This window comes from Salvia hispanica, chromosome 5 (assembly GCF_029641045.1).
Source record: "Salvia hispanica isolate PSC_SH4W2 chromosome 5, Shi_PSC_v1, whole genome shotgun sequence".
NCBI lineage: Eukaryota > Viridiplantae > Streptophyta > Magnoliopsida > Lamiales > Lamiaceae > Salvia > Salvia hispanica.
Genome location: NC_142696.1, coordinates 35,689,159 through 35,705,424, shown reverse-complemented (window position 1 = coordinate 35,705,424; position 16,266 = coordinate 35,689,159). Strand labels below are relative to the sequence as shown.

General features: G+C 34.6%; 1 protein-coding gene across 1 annotated transcript; it reads right to left on the bottom strand.

Moving 5' to 3' along the window:
- Positions 1 to 8,908: 8,908 nt before the first annotated feature.
- Positions 8,909 to 15,857, bottom strand: LOC125187802 (putative late blight resistance protein homolog R1A-3). Its single transcript, XM_089058580.1, has 2 exons — positions 14,709 to 15,857; positions 8,909 to 11,151 (listed from the first exon to the last, which is right to left on the bottom strand). The coding sequence occupies exons 1-2, from the start codon at positions 15,843 to 15,845 to the stop codon at positions 8,947 to 8,949; spliced, it is 3,342 nt and encodes a 1,113-aa protein (XP_088914706.1). The 5' UTR covers positions 15,846 to 15,857; the 3' UTR covers positions 8,909 to 8,946.
- Positions 15,858 to 16,266: the final 409 nt, after the last annotated feature.

Below are 16,266 nucleotides of genomic sequence, written 5' to 3'. Positions count from 1 at the left end.
TCAATATATAATCTATGATTGAATTGTGAGATTATTTTAGTTATAGGGGTTAGCTGTGACTAATTATGACATGATTATCCATCTATTATTGAATTGTGAGATTGAATCTCATGAACCATACACATTATATATTTAATCCGTGATACAATATTGCAAGCCGAATACCCCCTTTGAGTATAGTCCCATGATGTTGTTTCATTATTTCAAAATATAACATTATTTTGATTTACATTCAACTAGTTAAGCCATCAAATTATATTAGGAGTATCATCATAATTTAGATTGGTTGCAAGACATCAAGATAGTTGAAACATTTCTTTTGTACACATGTCTAAGAAATGAATGTGTTAAATGCTAAAGTAGAAAAAGTAAAGTAAGAGAACAGAAGAGACAATAAAGTATGAGAAAAATAAAATTTTGTCAAAACTGAAAATGACTCAACTATCTTTAATAACCCAAAAAAGGATAGACTCAACGACGAAGAGAGTGAAATAATTAAAAATTAAAACAAATTCCTAATTTGATAATTTACAGATATATTTTAAAGTTGGTATACAAAACTAAAATTTGTCAATGCATAAGTATTAGTAGTACTATTTTTATGACCATAAAATTATTTATTTTTTCATATAATCAATTTAAATGATGGGTATATTTCAACTATATTAATTCAATCACTTTTGTTAATACAATGTTAAAGTTTTGGTTTGGATGAGTATAAGTTTTTCGTTTGATAGTGTTTCAGAAAAAATGTTAGTGGGATTTTTTTTAATACTACAATTCTTTATTGTTTTAATTATATATAAGTTCTTGTAAATTTGTTGTTTAATGGTTTGTCGAGTTTTTATAACTAAAAAAAGGAAGAGTACGAAGATTGAGTTGAAAGAACGAGTAAAGTTCTAGGAGAGGTGCTTTTTAAGTTCCAATGGACATTACTAGTGATGTTAATCGGGCTAACCCGTTCGGGTTCAGGCCAGCCCACTCGGGTTGCCGGGCTATTTGGATGCGGGTCATTCGGGTTTGGATTTTTCGGATCATAAATTTTCAACCCTAACCCTAACCTGCCGGATTTTGGGCTAACCCATCGGGCTATTCGGGCCTAAAAGCTTTCGAAAATAATCTCTTGTATCAAAATTTTCTTCCATAAAATGATTTTAAATTTTAGATACTTTTTTTCTTTTTAGTTTGGAATCATATAAAAATCTTCAAATTTTTATAATTTTCTTCAATAATACTTGAAAAGAAGCTTTTCATCTCGATCAACTACAACATATATTAAAGCTTGTGTTCGTGTCATTATTATGACATTGTTCGTAACTAATTTTTTATGAAAATAAAAAATCATATCTTACAAGAATCATTATTAAAATGATAAAATATACTGAGATTTTGATGGGTTAGTTCTTAATTTTATCTTGATTGGCTTTGATGGTGGTAAGACACTATTGGCAGATGATGAGACGGTGTAATAATGAGTTGAGGTGGAACCTCAAAGCTGATATTGTGAGATCGAGTGAAAAAATGTAGAATGAAAATTGAATAAGACTAATAATTGTGTAGAATGAAGATTGAAGATTCATAAATATAAATAACTCTTAAAACTTAATATTTTATAATTAAAATCGCAACCCAACCCGTTCGGGCCAACCCGTTTAACCCGCCAACCCATTCAGGCCAACCCATTTAGCCCGTTTTGTATTCGGGCAATTAAATTACAGCCCTAACCCGCTCATTTTACCGGGCTGCTCGGGCCGGCCCACGGATTTCGGGTTGAATTGACTACACATTTGAATTTTGCATCACTTACAGTGATATGTGCATTTCAATTTCACGTCTCCACAGCAGGTCACTAACATTTAAAATTGTATGATTTATGTATGTACTTAATATCTTGTTAATAAAGTGATTGGAGTATACTTAAAAACATATTTCGACCAGTTTCCACAAATAAAATTTTGTCTGTATATAATAAATTCTACAAGCCACTTTTAACCAGATTTGAGAAGAGTCGAAGTCTTTGTTTTAGTAGACCGGTTGTGGGCAATATTCACTTTAACGTAACGTGGTCAGATATAAACAAATGAAAATAGTATTTCACAACTTAGATAGGCTTTGACCACCTATCGTGAAAGGTTGCAATGTCAATTCGTATATTTCCAAGCATTAACAAAATAAGATGGCATTGATGTTGTATAGCACTGACGGATCTAACAGTAAGACAAGTCTTTATGCTATTTACTGAAAGACAAGGTCTTGATAAACTATCATTTCTTAATCAATATATTTAGCTTTGAGGATACGTTATTTTTTTGGTTTGGCCACAGGTGTACCGAACAACGCCTATGACAGACTCCGACTAATCTTGCTCGACTGGTTTGCGAATTAAGGCCGAAAGTCTCCCAGTGGGTGGCGGGGTTTGAACCCGTGACTTCAAGGTCATCACAACATACGTTATTGATTATATGCATTACTTTGATTTATCAAATGATGCGGGTTTTTCTCAACCCAAGATTCTTGGTGTTTCGGGTAGTGGTAAATTATATCTAGCGATGTTAGAATGACTGATGGTCAAGCTGAGGGCAGAGTACATATCAATTAATTCATAATCCCCAGGTCAAGGGAATTCACTAGATTACAAGGTCTAGGAACTCAATAACTAAGATGTTTACGGTCGTCGGACTCACCTTCAGCCTGCTGTCAAAGAAAATAATACCTCAACCCACTATACTGTAACTAGCATAGAGAAGCAAGGGTCGAACCCACAGAGAGGAATAGGACGCGAGTGAGAGTTAAGAGGACTTGGAACGAGTTTGGCTGCTGCCACGCAAACTTGGGTTGAGAACTTAACTACTAGACTGGGTAAATGCAAATGATCTACTCTAACAGCTAGACCTAGGGAAAGAAAAACATAATGAAAATATGCATGATGAAAATAGAAATCTAAACATAGTAACACTTCAACAACGCAATTTACCAGATCTAGTGAACAATTTTCCTAAAATAGCTAGACCGAGGAAAAATGAACTGTGGGGACCATTATCCTAAAATAGAAATAGTGCGGAATAAAGCTGCAAATCAGGTTCTAACTAACAACTAACTTCATCCTCTCCAACGATCCATGATCACATATGCAGAAAACAGAGTAAAACATCAAATCGGAACAGAGCATGTCGAATTAAACGATCAAATTGCTATTAAACTGAAAATTAGAACAGATCTACTATCCCTAGACGAGGTAAATGAGAAAACAGTAACTAAACTTCAAAACCATGCAAAATTTCAACAGATCTAGACTTCGGATGCTTTCATCTGCTCTGGATCGAAGCAATCCTCAACAAATAACAACAAATTCCATCTCCAATATCTTTATCCAACCAAATTCTTCCGATCAACTTCAATTCCAGCACAATTCAACTCCAACAAAATAGATCAAGTGCGAAAAGCATCCAAAGTAAACATAAAACAGGATTCAACATGAATCGAGAACAGAATATAAACTTCCATTGCAAAATAAACCAGCGTTCAACGGTGATTCAACAACGAAACGGTCGCCGAGCTTCGAACAACGAAGACTCGACTCAAAAGTAGCAAAAACAGAAATTTAAAGCAATTGTTTCTTCGCCTTACGTAGAGACGATGGTACACAGACTAACTATCGATCGATATGCGAACCTCCCCGAATTATCCCATGGTGCAGAGTGTGTGCAGAGAAAATTTAATTAATGAGCTAAGAACTATAAGCTGGAGCGTGAAAAAGTGTCCTCGATTTTGTATGCGCTTCCAGTATTTATAGACAGACGGCTTCTAGATCCTTCCTTGTATTCTCTATTTTGCCCTTCGTCTTCGAAGCTCCCTCCGTCTTGTAAATTGTTGCTCTTTTGCTCCTTTCCTTTGCCTGACAAATTTTTTCTCTTATTTCCTCGGCCTGACGATTTTCTCTACACAACCTGACTTAAAACATGTGTTAGACCCAGAAAATTGTTGAATTTACTCTCATAACCAATGCATGGAATTGGCCTTATCAATGACTATTATGTTGAATCGCGCCATAGGTGAGTCTGGTTTGATAATGTCTTCAAGCGAAGTTTGAAATAAATTTTTTATCATTTATAAACTGGTAAGTTGGAATTGGCTCAACTTATTTTAACACAAATAATACCCGCAAGTGTACGGGGCTAGTGTAGCAATTAGCAAGCAAGAGTATCGTATCCCACAGAGACAAGATTGTATCAACTCAAGTACCATGAACAAATTTCGACTACTATCTAGACAATCCAAAGAGCAATGATTTTGTTCTAACACTACTATAAGCATATAACAACGAAAATGAATTAATAGTAACAAGAGGAATTAAACACAAGTGAAAAGATACCACAAAGAGGAGAGTAGAGTTTTGGATCCAACTACAATGGAATTGTATTGTGATTGATTCAACAATTTCGATTACCCATTTTATGTCTCTAGGATTACTAGGAAAGTCGCTAATCTAGGTTGAGCCCCCTTGCGAGTGTACTCACCCCGTTGATTAACCCTTAATATTGAAGTCTCCTTCTAATATGTTTAGATTAACTCCATAGAACAAAAAACCCAAGCCCTCACTAAGGTTCCCCTCTCTCGAGTGTAGATTATCAAAGTGATGCTTACTCTTTTATCAAACCTAGATAGGTATCTCTCGATTACAACTATAAAGGTAAACAAACCCAATTGGTAGCTAAGCAATTGAATTGAAAAGGCACAAGAATGAACAAAGGAATCACAAGAGCTAAGCAATCAAAAGAAGTCCTTGAATTAATCACAAAAATCCATTGTAGTCTTCACCAAAACTCCACAATAAAATTAGCTACTCATGTTCTTCATGAAAACCAAAACAATGGATTCAATCAAATACATCAAAGAAAGCAAATAAATACTCTTGTGGAACGATTCTATGGATTAGAGACCCCAATCTCTTGATTTGTAGTCTTCAATCTTCAAATCTCTCTTCAAAGTGTTCTTGGGGAAGTGTGGAATGTGTTGGAGGCGGTGGAATGTTGAATTCGTGAACCCTAGGCGTTCTTCCTATTAACCCCCCATAAAAAATCGCGTATTTGGCAAGAAAATACGCCAAAATAACGTACCCGGCCGGGTAGAATTATAAAGAGTAAAATTCACCCTGCCGGGTGATGATTTTCGACCATTTTCTGACCTTTTCAGCGCAAAAACACAGTACCCGGCCGGGTGGTTAATTCACCCGGCCGCGTGTAATTTTCTGGACAGCGCAGTGTTCGTAAAACGGTCATAACTTCTTCTACAGAACTCCGATTGAGGCGTGCGAGATACCCACACGAAGCTCTTTCGAAGACGAAGAGATTGATATGCATTAGGGGCTGATTGGACTTCAAAATCTCCATTTAATATTGTCTCAAACCAAGGCTGCTGCACATCCACATATTTTGTACCTTTTTCTACACATTCTTAACAAAATGGTCAAATACCAAAATAATAGAGAAGTAATCATAATCATATCCAATAATAGACGAAATGTGATCAAAACCATGCAAGATTACTCTCTAAAACCAAGCAAAATTCAAGTATGTCAACTCCCCCAAACTTAAATAATTGCTAGTCCTCGAGCAATGAACAAAAAAAACTAAAAGAAGACTTGGATTTAAAGGGGTTTAGACATCATCATTGTTTCAAAGAGTATGGAATACAAGAGCATATCAAAATACAAATTATATCAAGTCAAGCCGTCGAGTGCACTTTTACTACTAACTTGTATATCACCTTGGATTCATGCTTCTCTCAAGATATGTGCGTGTGTATCTCACTCTCAAAAGTGTATGTATTGAAATAATACTCTCAAATCAAAATACAAGTAGTGTTTACCATAGGCTTGCTCCAAATCAAACATCTCATCTACTAGAATGTGAATGTGAATCTAAAATCAGAAAGGACTTTATTAAGGTTGTAATGTGGCTCTTTGGACGGTAGGGAACATTTTGGCTAAAGTGGCTGAAAAGTAAGAGATGCCCAAGTACTCGCATATTACAAATCCCAACAAAAGACAATTTCTCATAACAAATCTCATAAAAGTAAGACTTTGTCGAACTTCTTCCTCCCATCCGGTCCCCACTTATTGAAATTCCCAAGCAAAAACTCCTCTAGACTTCGTCTAGCTTATACCTCCAATTTTTTTTTTCTTTTTCTCTCTTTTTATATATATATTTTTTTTCTCTAGACTTCGTCTAGCTTATACCTCCATTTTTTTAAGCAACGCCAACCCCCTATATGTGCTTTCAAATTTGTAGATTGACACTTTTGAGAGTTAACTTAACAAATCAATAACATTGGAGAACTTTTTAGGCTAAGAGGGTTAACTAGGGATAGAAATATAGCACTTGTGAAGAGAGGAACAAAGATAGCCTAACGTCATCTCCTAAACTCACATTCACTATGTAGACTTAATATGATCGGGAGCAAGTTCTAGAAACAACAACAAGTAAATGATAAAATCACACTGAAATGAATGTTTGGCTCAAATCTCACTCGGGTAATAGCATGAATCAAGGCAAACAAGCAATTCGTTACTTATGCACCTATTACTCAAACTCTTAAATCAAAGACCATGATAACTTAAAAGATGGATGATGTTTTTATCATTAACAACTAGTCTTTACCCCAAGAAACCAAAATTCAAACAAGTTCAATTTCAACAACCCAAAACCAATACAACTCACAGAGGTTTAAAGAAAAGAAAATCTACCATAAAACATAAATAAAAGCAACAAAAGACAACTAATCAATCTAAAACAAAAATAAAACAACAAAGCATCTCATAAGGCTCACTATCCACCATATCATCCCCCCAAACTTATTCAAGGCTATGCGTAGAATAAGTTTAAAAAGTTGGTGGAGAAGTGAGAATTATATGATAGACAAACTAAAACGGAAACAATCTAGAAGTTACCTACTATGGGTTGCCTCCCAAATAGCGCAACTTTTTATCGTCGTATGCTCGATGTCTTGAAAGCTTCATCTACTTGTTTTCCAACCTCACACGAATAATATCATCAGGGCCCGTCTTTGCTTTAGCGGCCAAATAGAGCTTGTATAACCGCTTCTTCCACCAATTGGGCTTCGCATCTTCATCCTCCTTAGCTTTCTCATAGGCAACATTCATCACCTTGCATTCTTCTACCTCCACCATCTTTGATTCCTCTATCTCGTGGCGTTTCATCTTGTCCAACATAGAGAGGATGACTGTCTTATTTCCATGCCTAAGGGTGAGTTCTCCCTTAGTGACATCAATTAAAGCTTTCCCGATTGCAAGGAATGGTCTTCCAAGGATGAGAGGAACATTTGGGTCCTCCTTCATGTCCAAAACAACAAAGTCCACGGGGAAAATAAAATCATTCACCCTCACTAAGACATTCTCGAGGACTCCATTGGGGAACTTGACGGATTTATCCGCCATTTCAAGGGTGATGGTAGTCGGCTTCAAGACACCAAATTTCAACTTCCGAAAGAAGCTTAGGGGCATGCGATTTATGTTTGCCCCCAAATCACACAAGGCCTTAGTTTACTCTTGGAGTAATAAGATATTAATTAATTAAGTCAATAACATACATTAATCAATTAATGGACACATATATCTTAAGCGCGAGAAATAACTAAATTAATGAAGAAACCCGAATTACTTATAATTTTAGATTTGGATAGTAAATCAATATTATTAGTGTAGTGATTGATAATAATATTTCATTTTGTTCTTTAATTACATTGAGGTTTTAGTTTAATTAGTTAAAAGCCAAAGGGTTGTGTCCTACATCCAAACCTTCATAGATCCCTGATTGAGCCAACATGTAACTTAATACATAGGAGAATAAACGAGAGACAGTGTAAACACATATTTTTCCGTCCTCTCCTCTTGGGCGATACAAATCTCTCTCCTACACTTTACGGGATTTCTGTCTCATCTTTATTCTAGTCATATAAATTTTGATGAGATCAGTCCACCCTATATCAAAATATAGTTCGGGAACCAGTGAGAAGATCAATGTATAGAATTGAATAACAATACGTGGAGAAAGCGTAAGCAATCAACGATTCTTTGGAGATTACCATGTAACCAATTGAAACTTAAAAGCTAAACAAACAAGGGTTAAACTAAACACACAAGAATCAGCCACAGTATTTTTGACGAGACAACTTCAATGTACTTTTGACGACGCGCTCAAATTGGCCGAGTTATCAAACTAGGCAATGTAGACTACCTTTTTAGCTCCTTCCCTCTCAAATGTTCAATATTGTGCTCAATTCTTCCTCTTTTAACGCGTGCTTTTCAAGCTCCAACTCTTCACAAGATTTTCGGCCATTCATCTTCATTCCCTAAAAAAAGCATCCTTCATGCACAACTTTTACCAATTTAACTGCGTAATTCATTTTCAACCAAGTGACGAAAACTAGCTTTTCAATTATCATAATATTATCATGAGTTTTTGGAGTGGAAATAGGGTTGGCCAAAATATTTTTTGCGTCCCTAAAAATTATTATCCTTACCGAAAAATATATGGAGTGAGTGAAAAATAAATAAAATATAGTACTTCCTCCGTCCCAAGATATTAGAGCCCTTTTTTTGGGCACAAGAATTTAGGAGATGTTGTTTAGTGGTGTAAGTGGAGTTGATAGTAAAATAAATTTTTACCATAAATAGAAATGACTCAAATATGTTGGGACACCCCAAAAGGGAATAATGGTCTAATATCAACGCTCATAATTTTTACCACTAAATATAAAACATTTCTTTAACAGAATTTTTTAACACTAGCATATAATCTATAAATGGAAAATAACTTGTGTCATGTAATTGTAGATCTAATCTTTACATAGAAATGAGATTAATCAAAATTGATATACTAACCTTTAACTTATGTGCAAAGAGTCCTCACTTGGATTAAACTTCAACTAATTCCATGAAGACCGGATATCATGTTCAAGAGTTTGTACCTCCATCATCCAATTCTTGTCTTTCATCTTCCTTGCCCAATCCCCAGTTAAAGGGTGACATTCATCTACTTTTATCTTTTGAACAGAAGTAGACAAATAAGAAGGGAGTTCTTCTAAGTTGTAGCAGTGTATGAAGCTTAAGAAGTGCAATTTCGGGATACAAGGCATTTTCATATCCCAACGCACCAAGTCAGCATCTTCAATTAAAAGAAATTTAAGTTGGGGGAAATCTTGCCAATCTATCTCCCAAATTGGTCCTATAAAAGCATAGCATCTCAGTTTGAGCACTTCAAGATTTGGTAATTTACCGATTACCTTCATGTACTCCCAAGGATATCCTAGACCACTCAAACTCAACTTTTTAAGACTTGATGGGAGCGTAGAACTAGGAATAGGTGGGGCAACATCTTCTAACCCGAGATCTGGATTCACAACGACACATTTAAGTGATTCCAGTGTACTAAGATGATATATATGATCCATGTAATTTAAGGAATCACTATTGTCATCCGGTGCCAATTCAACTTGAATACCAAGCTTTTTAAGATTAGGCATTCTTTTGAAAACCCTCATTGTACAACTATGCACACTCACACCCAAGAGTGAACACAAGTTTGGTAAAAAGGTCTCCTCACAATCTAGATTGGGTAGCTTTTGGCCTGAGACATGAAGATGTTTCAACTCTTTCATATTCCATATTTCATTAGGCAAATACGAAGAATTGCTCGGGGATTTGATACTCAAGTATTGTCTCACTCTCAAGTACTGTAGATTCCAAAGTTTGGATATGGAAGGTGGGAGGTTTCCGTCACAAGTGAGAGCAAGGTACCTTAGTTGAACTAATGCCACTATATCAATTGGAAACTCGTAGAAACGGATTGCAAGAGCTTCCAAAACCTTCAAATTTCTTGACTTCAAACACAACGGAACTGGATATCGATGTAGTGGACCAGTACATAGCAAAGTACGCATAGTTGAGAAGGCCGACATTGCATCATCTTCGATTCCCAATAAAATGCTATTCGGAATACATAATCTACATTGGCTTTTCATACTATCTTTTATTGAATAATCATCACAATTCAAGATGTAGAAAATTTTGCTGTTGATGGCTTCCCTGCGTGATAGATGCCAAAAAACAGAATGGAGATTACAAGTCTTGTTGTGTTCCAAATCAGATCCCTTCTTGGCCATAACAGTAGTAGAATCAACAAGCTCCTTGAAGCATCTTGCAGCAAAATCCTCAAAAGTTTGAGATGAATTTGGTTCAAGAAAACCCTCAGCAAACCATAAATTGATGAGCTTAGAGGTAGGAATGTCAAGCTTTTTAGGGAAACCCCCCATGTAGAGAAAGCATGCTTTCAAGTGTTGAGGTAAAGCCTCATAACTTGGAAGCAATGAGTCCAATACTTTAATTTCTGCATTCTTAATAACCGATACTTTTCCAGATGCTACCATGCTCCACATCTCCAAGGTTTTCTCAAGTTCGGATAGCTTATCCGAGACTGAGAGAATCAGGAGAGGAAGACCCTCACAACTCTCAGCAATCTTCCTTCCGACAGGTTCAAGTTGCATAGGGAAAATCTCATCGCCAAACACCCTATCGCGAAGAAGATCCCAACTTTCGTCTTTATTTAGGAAACACAACTTCATCGTCCTATCACATGCTCCAAAAAGGCCAACCTTGAATAGTCTAGTCGTAACAACAAGTTCACCCTTGATGCTAGGTAAAAAGTTTTTCAAGATATGCACCGGGGCCTGGCTCCATAAATCATCTAGCACAATGAGGCATTTCTTATGGAGTAACTGCGTGCACAAATCCATAGTTAATGTTGCATCATCCTTTATATTTTGTTTATCAATACAAGGATAGAATTGAGCTAGAGTATCCGCCAAGATTTCTTCTGATTTATAATTTGAGCCCACATTCACCCACACACAATGATCGAAACGATGCATGATTGAGAGGTCTGAAAAAATATTTCTGATGAGAGTAGTCTTACCAACTCCGGCCATTCCATATATTGTCATAATTCCCATTTTTGGAAATAACCTGTCTGGAAATAGAACATCCCTAGTTTTCTCTATCAATATAGATACGTCAAACATATTTTCCGACCATACTTGATCGTCATCTCCTAGATATTTTTGTACATCATTTGCCTGCCAATAAGGGAAAATTCACATAAATGACAAATTTGAAAGAATAAAATTAATCAAAGCTGAGAGAAAAAAGGAGCGTTGAGATGAATATGAATAGAGAAATGAGTGTAAATGATGAGCAATAGAGAAGAAAAAAATTGTAAAACATATATGAAGAAATAGAGAAGAAAAAGAGATTGTAAAACACACCCACTATATATCATAGTAGTAATAAAAATAGAAATAAAATGTTTCACATTTTTCATTACTATAAATTTTACTTCACCTGTTCCACAATAGGAGTTATATTTGATGGGAACAGATTTTAAAAAATGTACTTCCTCCGCTCCATAGTAATGGAGGCGTTTCTTTTTGACACGGAGATTAAGAAAAATTGTGTTATGTGAGTTAAGTAAGGGAGAGTAAAGTGGAAAAAGAAAAGGGTAGAGAGATGAAGAGAGAATAAAGTAAGAGAGAGTAAAGTAGGTGTGAAAAAATGTGTTGACTTTTACTAAAAAGGAAAATGACTGTATAATAACTATGGAACGTACCAAAATGGTAAAATGACTCTATTACTATGTAACGGAGAGAGTAAAAAATAATTAGTTGGAAAATTTAGTGGAATATGAAATCAGATTTTTTTAAATAGTCCGAAAATGATTGCAAAATAAGGTCAATTCACAAAGAAATACTTGAGCTAGAATTGTAGACAAACTGTCAGTTGAGGTTAATTACATAAAATGGTTATGAAATTATAATATTTGTATCAAATTGGTTACCAAAGTTTAATTTATTTTAAAATAGATACGAAACTTTATACATTTTGTAGGATTATTATTTATAGTTTAATTCAATTTATATAAGTATTTAATTTCCACATAACAATTAAAATACCACATAATATTTTTTATTTATATTAATTTCGTAAACTATATAAAATTCCTCCTTTATTCCACACAAATTTCCTTTTCAAAATAGAAAATAAAAGAAAATTTGACAAACTAAGAATCAAAGATTACTATCTTTTCCAATGGAAATTGAATAACTTAAAACAATATTTTCTAAATATCCTACTAATTTCATTGTTGTCGTTTTTAATTACTCTTTATGTCCTCATTAAATGTCTCATTTTTACTTTTTGGTTTGTTCCCTTTACTCACATTTTATTGTAAAAATTAATATTTCTATGTTCCACTAACTTTTTCTACCACTTTCTTTTACAAAGTCAAACAATTTCTTAAAATTCGAGCCAGTAAAAAATGAACATTTATTTATTGATGGAGGGAATTAATAAAGGACTATTTTTAGTCATTTATTGTATAAATGGATTACTTTATACTCAAGTAAAATAAAATAATATCATTAAGATGACAAGTAGTGAATAAAAATAAATTATTTATGCTAATTTGTTTCAAAATGGATAATTTTATTCCACATAGCAATTCAAATTCCACATAATATTTTGTATGTAAAAATTTTGAGGTAAATACATAACTATACAAAATGTTTCATTTTTGTTTCATACAAGTACAAAAATATTATACAAAAAGTTTCATTCGTGTTTTATTTTAATACATTCTGTTATATGTGTTTAAATGATGTTAACTTTTTACTTATGTGATGCACAGACCATAAAATAATGATGAATTTTTTTGTACCAATATGAAACAATGATAATACTTTTTGTACCAACATGAAATAATTATGAAACATTTTTATTTTACTTTAAATTGACAAAGAGTTAACGACATCCAAACAAAAATAACAGAATTAAACTGAAACACGAATGAAATTTTTTGTATGATTTATGTAAACTTTAATTTTTTTGTACTAATATGAAACAAATTTGAACCATTTTGAATGAATTATGTATTTACCTGATTTTTTTTATAGAAGTGGATACTTCTAAGGAAATTGAATAACTTAGAATTAAATTTAACTGTCACTAAGACATTAATCACATATTTAAACACTTGACTTTTAGGAAAAAAAATTGTGATCAAATGTTAATTAGCTTAATTTATACTTAGGGATGTCAATCGGGCCAGCCCACCGGGTTTCGGGCCAACCCTATTCGGGTTGCGGGTCAATCGGGTGCGGGCTAATCGGGCTGTGCTTTTTTCGGGTTATAAAAGTTCAACCCTGACCCTAAAAGCTCCGGTTTCGGGCTAGCCCAACGGGCTAATCGGGTTACTACCGATAAAATTAACATGCATTGAATCCAATAGATAATGGTGAAAATTAGTTATATTTATATAATGTAAAATATTTAATTATGATAAATTTGAGATATATGCTTAAACTCAAACATATACATGATCAAATACTAATATTTGATATTTATGTAAAATAAAACATAAACATTATGTATTAGAAATTTAAATATATTTTTTTAGTGAATTTGAAGTTTCTAATTTATATATCTATTATTATGTTAATAAATATTTAACATATAATTTATATATTTAATATATAAAAATAAAAGTTATTTTTTTAGTAATCTATATTATAAAATAACCAATGAAGTGTCGAATTAGAGTCAAATAAATAGAACGATAGAAATTTTGTCGGGTTTTCGGGCCAGCCCATTGGGTTTTCGGGTCTGGCCCTAAGGGGTTGCGGGTTAATTGGGTGCGGGCTAATTGGGCTGTAATTTTATCGGGCTTGAAATTTTCAGCCCTAACCCTGTAAATTTGGCGGGCTATTCGGGCCGGCCCACGGATTGCGGGCTACGTTGACATCCCTATTTATACTAACTTAGTCCAAAAAAAAAATAGACTAATTTTAGAACTTTTGACTGTCCACCAAAATTACACCAATTCTAAATATGAAAAGTTTTAAACAAATACTAACCATATACATCATTCAAAATGTTGACCCCATAATTTACTAACACTAATTTCACCACTTTAGGAAATGAAGGGGTAGGTATAAGTTTTAAATACTCTTGTCGTCCCACTATAAGTAAGACATTTCCTTTTATGGCTAAAAACAACACTCATCTCCTTCTTACTTTATCCCCTCTCCTACTTTTTCTCTTTTACTTTGTTCTCACTCCTACTTTATTTTCTTATTTAACCACTAAACACCACTATCTATCTATCTATCTATATATATATATATATATATATGTGCGCGCCTAAAAGAATTATGTCACTTAGAACGGAAGGAGTACTACTTATTTTCATCGTCCATTTTATAGACCTAGTTAAAACTATTACAGAGCTGCAGCATAAGTTGTAATGATATTGAAAAACACTTGATAACTTACCTGTAAAAAGCCCCGTTTTGCCATAATATATAGTATCCGAAAATAAAATGATGATGTGTTATTTGCTAATGTTATTAAACTTTTACATTTATATTTTTATAAAAATAATTATAATTTTTCGTTAACCGAAGAAAACTCTGCTTATAATCTTCAAAACTGAAATATAAAATCATAATAATTTTTTAATTTTTTTAATTGTATCAAACGACATTATATATGATAAATAATGACGTCATTATATTTTAAGTGTTGATTAAAATTGTATAATTGAGATATGTATATGCACACTGAAAAAGTGAGAATATACCTCTGATAATTCGTCATCCATCATATAAACGCGATCATGTTGAGCCTCAGCTAGCGCGCTCCAGATCTCCGTCTCTCTCTCCAATTTCCTCAAAATCAGAATAATTCTGGCCGCCACTAGCACACAACCTCCACAGTTTCTGGCAATTTTCCTCCCTATTTCCTCAAATCCCGGCGGCGCAATACCCCCCTCGAAAAAAATAGTCAGTATGTAAGGCCAGAAGAAGTCTTCATCTATCGTCGGCGGTTTAAGGGGCACAAATCTCTCGTCGAATTCCGCTACTTCAATAAATCCCGTCGTCAGCAACACCACGCTTCCGTTGTTCTGCTCCGGCAACGATCTTCTCAGCTTGATCAGAACGTCCGTGTCGCGAACGTCGTCCAACGCAACCATGTATCTCCTTCCTTCCAAACTAGTGTACACATATTCCCCCAATTTCTCCTCTCCTTGGGAGGTGAGGAATTCGTCAGGATTTATTTGAGAAATGATGTTTAAGAGGAGTTGTGTGAGGTCATATGTTGAGCCTATCCTCACCCAGGCGCTGCAGTCGAATGAGCCTTGTATGTCATCATAGACGCCCCGGGCAAGAAGGGATCGCCCGGTGCCTGGTTTGCCGAAGAAGGAGAAGAAACCGAAGTCGTCTGGCCTTATCACTCTCATCACGTGATATTTCAGATCATTGTAGACATCGGATAATCCAACCATCTTTACGTTACAACCTATCGTCTGTCGTGATGCATAATCATCATTTTCATCACAAGATGGATTGTCGAGATGACGATTGTAGTCTTCCTTCATCTTCTTCGCTGCTTCCGCGAAGGAGTTGAACTCGTGCGATACTTCCTTCAGGTCTAGCGAAGAAATGGTAGCCTCTTCTTCTTCTTCGAGATCTGATAGAAACTGTGATTCGAGGGAATCTTCTAAGTTGTGTATCGTATCTCTGATTTTTTCTTCCAACTCTCTCAATCCGTTGCTGCGGAGGCGTTCGTCCGATTTTTTGAGGGTTTCTTGTAAGGATGTGAGGTGGTTGTGTGCAATATCTAGGATTTCTCGACTCGAAGAATCAATGGAAATGTTGGAAGAACATAGGAGTCCTTGTATAGTTTGCTTGAGAGAAGTCGCAGCAGCATAAGCCATTGCTTTTTTTTTTTTTTTTCTTTCTTCTTGTTGCAATGTTAATTGTGAGTTGTTTTTAGGGTGTTCGATGGTGTAATATGAGAGTTATCTTTGATCATAGTAGTAGTTGTGACCTAGTCCTCACTGTATGAAACCAAGAAACCAATTTTTTAGTTTAATATTTTTAACCTAGCTAGTGGATGAAGTTTAGCAATCCATATTTTTCCGTCCAACTAAATACTCCCTTCGGATTAATCTACCCTTTGACTCTAACACGAGTTAGGTTTTTGATGATGAAATTTCAAAACACTCCTCCAATTGCACAATAAAAATCATATTTTGTCGTTTCTATCCGTCTCACAACAAGAGTCATATTTCATTTTTACCATAAAATCCATTTCACATTAAGAGTTATATTTCATTTTTACCATAGATGGTAAGT

Bases quoted from the DNA above. Each gene is read 5' to 3' on its own strand.
- LOC125187802 (XM_089058580.1), bottom strand. From the start codon at position 15,845: ATGGCTTATGCTGCTGCGACTTCTCTCAAGCAAACTATACAAGGACTC. The intron at 11,152-14,708 runs GTATATTCTCAC...CCTTATTGGCAG, and splicing joins TGGATGACGAATTATCAGAG to GCAAATGATGTACAAAAATA.